We start from the raw sequence: 6,027 nt of genomic DNA on the forward strand, positions 1-6,027 counted from the left end.
CTGATTTTTAGGATGAGCTGTCACCTCTTCAAGTATGTGACCTACTTTGCTAAATTGTGTTCAATTTACAAAGTTCAAAATGGACTTATCCAAGCCGGGCGGTGGTGGCGCACGCCTTTAATCCCAGCACTTGGGAGGCAGAGCCAGGCGGATCTCTGTGAGTTCGAGGCCAGCCTGGACTACCAAGTGAGTTCCAGGAAAGGCGCAAAGCTACACAGAGAAACCCTGTCTCGAAAAACCAAAAAAAAAAAAAAAATGGACTTATCCAATGTCCATTTACATTTTTCTTCATTTGGTCACTTTCACACTTTTATTGAAAACCTGCTGTTCCAAGGATGGGATTATGGGCTGACATAAAATATTAAATTGGCTTTCTTTATTCTAATTCATTGTTTTCTAAATCTAGTTGTGGAGTAATCAAACAGATCAAGCTGTCTCTTCCCCTTAGATTAAAAAACCACACTATCCTGTAATGTGTGTGTGTGTGTGTGTGTGTGTGTGTGTGTGTGTGTGTGTGTGTGGTGAAATTGTACTTTCCTAGCTAAACGAACATTGCATTTACTTACGTTCCTCAGATGAAATGAAAAGACTTACTAGATAACTATCGGTGGTGGTGCTAGGAAGGAAATGCAAGGAGAAAATTTCACTGTTTGGAGCCTTTTTTTCCTGGAGGGATTTTCCCGGTACCCAAGGTTAGAGATTGTTCTGTTTGTCTTCAGCCTTGTAATGTATTTGGTTACCCTCCTGGGTAATAGTACTCTTATTTTAATCACTGTCCTGGATTCGCGCCTTCAAACCCCCATGTACTTGTTTCTTGGAAACCTCTCTTTCATGGATATCTGTTACACATCTGCTTCCATTCCCACTTTGCTTGTGAACTTGCTGTCATCCAAGAAAACCATTATCTTTTCTGGGTGTGTGGTGCAGATGTACCTATCCCTTTCCATGGGATCCACGGAGTGCATACTTTTGGCTGTGATGGCCTATGACCGTTATGTGGCCATCTGCAACCCGCTGAGGTACCCCATCATCATGAACAGGCAAGTCTGTGTGCAGATGGCCACCGTCTCCTGGGTGACAGGCTGTCTCACTGCCCTGCTGGAAACTAGTTTTGCCCTGCAGATTCCCCTCTGTGGAAATGTCATCGATCACTTCACATGTGAAATTCTGGCGGTGCTAAAATTAGCTTGCATGAGCTCACTACTCATGGACATGGTTATGCTGGTGGTCAGTATTCTCCTTCTGCCCATTCCAATGCTCTTGATTTGCATCTCTTATGGCTTCATCCTTTCTACGATTCTGAGAATCAGTTCAACAGAGGGAAGAAACAAGGCTTTTTCAACTTGTGGTGCACACTTGACTGTGGTGATCTTATATTATGGAGCTGCTCTCTCCATGTACCTGAAGCCTTCTTCATCAAACTCACAAGAAATAGACAAGATCATCTCATTGCTTTATGGAGTGCTTACCCCTATGTTGAACCCAATAATTTACAGCTTAAGAAACAAAGAAGTAAAAGATGCTGTGAAAAAACTGCTGGGCAAGGTGCCATTGGTACCAAGTGTGTGACTCTCCCAAGGATTTGCCATTGGCAGAACTCAGCAGAGAAATTCTAAACACCATTCAGCCCTTTTGGATTCTGACCTGAATATTAGCTCTGAAAATTCACAGTCATGAGGTATTTGTACACAGAGTAATTTATTATGGATGTAGTAGGTCCCAATGTTCACCTACTAATATTTCTTGTCTTTGGTGCCTCATAGTTGGGAGGGCATCAATTCAGTCACTGAACATTTGCTGCAAAAGCAAACTTAGATAAATGTAGTCAGTGAATCTTAGTGCCAGAAGAAATATCTTCTTTGTTCCAATCACTTGTAGAATGGGGTAGGAGCCTAAAGATATAAACCAAACAACTAAAGGAATAATAAAGATGTTGGCTTGATTTTGAAAGCAAGGAAATGAAATTAAAGGAAAATGAAAAGACTTGGTCAACACTGCACTGTGCAAACTTTGATGACAGTCCCCCTGTGACTTCTTGGGCAGCGCTTATTCTGCTCCGTGGTGGTAGCTTCTTTAGTGCTCATTAAAACCCCATCTTCCCGAGGAAGGATCTAATAAGGCCCGCTTCATACCTGCCTGCCAACTTTGCTTTTTCTAGGCAAACCTGTCCCTGTGAAATTATACTTTCTGTGTATTAAATCTGTTCATTCATTCATTGTATTTTTCTTCATTGGATGACTGACTTCACAATGGCTATCATGGAAACTTTTGTTCTAGAAACAACATTTTTTTTCCATAGACACCTCAGCCATCCCAGTCTAATTGTACAAACACTCCCTGCTACTTTCAATGGCATTTTTTGAGGTGAAATTTTAGAGCAGGCTTTCACTAGACTGGTATTAAATTTGCCTTTAGAATAACTGAATTGTCTGTTCTCGAACTTGTTACAATTGTGCTAAATATAAACAATAATGGAGACAGAGACAGATGAAATCTTAACTGAAAGCATGACACTGAAGAGAACCTGGAAACACAGAGGTGGAGCAGCCCCATGTGATATATCTGCTTTGCTACAAGGAGGTGAGCACATTGACATGGGACCAAATCTTCTGACTGGCATATGACCAGAAGAGGACAGACAGGCATCGCAAGTGTCAGAAGAGGAACATGGGAGAGACTGGGCAGCTAGCTCTTCAGCAGAGCTCCGCTAAGGCAATAGTGATCCAGCTGCATGTTTCATAAAGTTGCTGTGAATGATAAATAAAGATACAGGTACATTTTACAGACTGTATGTGGTACTGAAGTTAACTATTAGTAAATGGTCCATTCTTTCTCTGGGTTAGGTTCCACCTCAGCAACATAGTTACAACTGTTACTTTTACAGAGTCTCAGGTAAGGGATGCTCTTCAAGCATTGACAAAAGAGAGAAATATTTGACAGAGAAGGTAGAACTATCTCTAATTGAGTCAATTCTTTCATGAGTGATGACATGTCCAGATTTATGCTCTAGAAAATTCTGATCACGTTGCTTCTCTACCCATTGACGTAATACTGGAAGTCGTTATGATGGTAGGCAAAGACTTCCATGATTTGACTGCTTGCCATTCACATCCTTTACTTTAGATACACTCAAATTCTTGGTGTAACCAGTGTACACTTTCTCTTGGTTCCCCACCTGTGAGACGTGGAGAAGGCTCAGTTGGCACAGTACTTGCCATGCAAGCACAAAGGAATGAACTTAGTCTCCAGCACTCATGTAAAAAAAAGAAAAAAGGAAAAAAAAGGCTGGAGCAGGGCTGTGACATCTTTGTAATCTCAGAACTGGGGATTCAGAGCAAGTGGGTCTCTGGGCTTGCTGGCTATCCAGCTTAGTCTACTTGATGAGTTCCAAGCCAAGAAGAGCTGCTGTCTCAAAAAAAGTGGATTGTATGTACTTGGGAACAATATCTGAGGTTATCCTCTGACTTCAACATTTGTGCATACGTACCCATCCATATATGTTCTTAGACATACAAAAACACATACAAAAAAATCACAACTTGTAATGGAATAGTAATTTTTGTTTTTTGTTTTTTCAAGACAGGGTTTCTCTGTGTAGCCCTGGCTCTCCTGGAACTCACTCTGTAGACCAGGTTGGGCTCTAACTCAGAGATCTGCCTGCCTCTGCCTCCCAAGGGCTGGGAATAAAGGCATGTGTTACCATTGCCTGGCTGGAATAGTAGTTTTTAATTTTGTTTCCTTGATGATCTTCTTCACTGCCCTGCAGGTTCACTACAACAAGAACTGTATCAGCTTTCTTTATCACTGTATACCCAGGACTAAGCACAATGTCTCCACAGAGGAGACATTCAGTGTACCTTTTGTGAAGGACTAAGTGTTCCATGAACATCTTTCATATAGCAATATACATGTAACAAACCTTTGATAGCTATTTAGTAGGTACTTGGCCATCCCTCTATTGAACATCTCTTTTACGGCTATTGGTGGTTGGTGGTGATGAGAAGTGTGTTCATCTAGACCTTTAAAAATAAAGTTGTTATCAGTTTTTAGCATGGAATTTAAAAAAAAAAGATTTGTGTGTGTGTGTGTGTGTGTGCACATGTGTGCAGGTGCCTCCAGAGGTCAAAAGAGGGCGTCAGATCCTCTGGAGCTAGAGTCGCAGGTGGTTTATAAGTCACTCAGTGTGGGTGCTGGGAACCAAACTCTGGTACACTGTAAAAGTAGCAAATGCCCTTAACCACTAAACCACCTCTCCAGTCCCCTTAGCGTGGAATTAACATTTTTCTTTATTTTTGAGATTTCATTCGTGTGTACAATGAAATATGATCATATATATTCCCACGTCTCCTTCCAACTCCTTTTTTACTTCTTCCACCATCCCCTCCAAGCTTCAGCCTTCTTGGTGTTTCTGATAACACACTAAGTCCAGTTCATACTGCCTATGTGTGCGAGAATGTGGGCCATCTACTGTAGCATGGGAAACAGCGGCCACACCCTCAATAAAAGAATGGCTTCCGCTGGGCAGTAGTGGCGCACGCCTTTAATCCCAGCACTCGGCAGGCAGAGCCAGGCGGATCTCTGTGAGTTCCAGGCCAGCCTGGGCTACCAAGTGAGTCCCAGGAAAGGCGCAAAGCTACACAGAGAAACCCTGTCTCGAAAAACCAAAAAAAAAAAAAAAAAAAAAAAAAAAAAGAATGGCTTCCCTCCCCAGCAACTCTCTACTGTCACTAGCTCCTTAGTGAGGCATGGGGTCTTGAGGTCATCCACCCATACACACACACCAGTGTTAGGCCGGTTTGATCTCGTGTGGGTACACAGCTGCTGTGAGAACATCACAGTGATACCCACACCGTGTCCAGAAGACAGCATTTCCCAGCTCTTCTTCCCGTCCTTTGGCTCTTACATGCTTTCCCCCTTCTCCTCCACAATGTTCTCTGAACCTTGGTGGTGGCGGGACTGATAAAATCACCCCATCTAATTAGTGTGGAACTTTTAAAACCAAGCCACCTTACTTTCCCAATAGAAGGACACACTGTTAGAAAATACTTATCTATTTCAATACTAGGAATGATTAAAGCAAGACTTTGATAATACAGTTGCTCAACTTAATGACTGAGATGGAGAAATGTACTCTGAATGAAAGAATACTCCAAGGTGTTTATAATTGGCTGTGTCTGATGGTTTGGAATTGTGTTCCAAACAAAAGAAGTATTTGTCTATGCACAGAGGAGAGTCAGGTGTCACAAAATAACACAGGTCCCTTAAAGCTCTGATTCATCACTAAAAAATCATTACAACATGAAAGTGTTTTTAGTATTGCTTTCTCTCAACAATATAAACAGATGTAACTTTTAGACTCATTTAAATAACCTAACTTTAGAATTCACTTCAGTAGTTACATAGGAATGCAGATGTCTCATTCATGGATAAGTGACCTCGGTGTAAACAGAAATCCATGGACTGCCCTTGTGGCCTCTTTCTCTCTTTCTCTGGAAGGCACCACTGAAATAGAGATTGAGTTATGGGGTGATATGTGAAGGACAGGTAGATGATGTGAAAGGAACAGAAAGTGCCCCCCTCTCTACCAGAGGAACAAGGAAATCTTTCTGTATGTGGAACCAAAAGAAGGTTAAGGTAGCAGAGGTATGGGAGAAAGGGAAGACTGGCAGGCGCTGAGCCTATTTGAGGTAGGCTGAAGCTACACCATACAGATCTAAGATAATAGGAACGTCCAACAACCGTTGACTTTGGTTGAGCAGGTGTTTAGCTTTTTTTTTTTTTTTTTGACAGACTTGGCTGTCCTGGAACTCACTCTGTAGACCAGGTTGGTCTTGAACTCACAGAGGTCCACCTCCCACTGCCTCCCAAGTGCTGGGATTAAAGGCATCTGCCACCACTACCTGGTATATTTAGCATTTTTTATAGCAGTTCTTCTGGTTATAATATGGAGAACAAATTTCAGGAAACTGAGACAACACAAGGTAAGCATGTAGGAGAAATTTATAGTGAGCTATTTACTGTTGCTGG

At 41.9% G+C, this 6,027-nt stretch overlaps 1 protein-coding gene across 1 annotated transcript; it reads left to right on the forward strand.

Annotated features, from left to right (window-relative positions):
- Positions 1-535: 535 nt before the first annotated feature.
- LOC128097248 (olfactory receptor 2K2) lies at positions 536-2,732 on the forward strand. Its single transcript, XM_052717618.1, has one exon. The coding sequence runs from the start codon at positions 628-630 to the stop codon at positions 1,567-1,569; it is 942 nt and encodes a 313-aa protein (XP_052573578.1). The 5' UTR covers positions 536-627; the 3' UTR covers positions 1,570-2,732.
- Positions 2,733-6,027: the final 3,295 nt, after the last annotated feature.

Source organism: Peromyscus californicus, unplaced genomic scaffold (assembly GCF_007827085.1).
Source record: "Peromyscus californicus insignis strain IS unplaced genomic scaffold, ASM782708v3 Scaffold_5__1_contigs__length_169319896, whole genome shotgun sequence".
NCBI classification, from domain to species: domain Eukaryota; kingdom Metazoa; phylum Chordata; class Mammalia; order Rodentia; family Cricetidae; genus Peromyscus; species Peromyscus californicus.

What these genes read in the sequence shown, in the direction of transcription:
- LOC128097248 (XM_052717618.1), top strand. Translation starts at nt 628, where the DNA reads ATGCAAGGAGAAAATTTCACTGTTTGGAGCCTTTTTTTCCTGGAGGGA.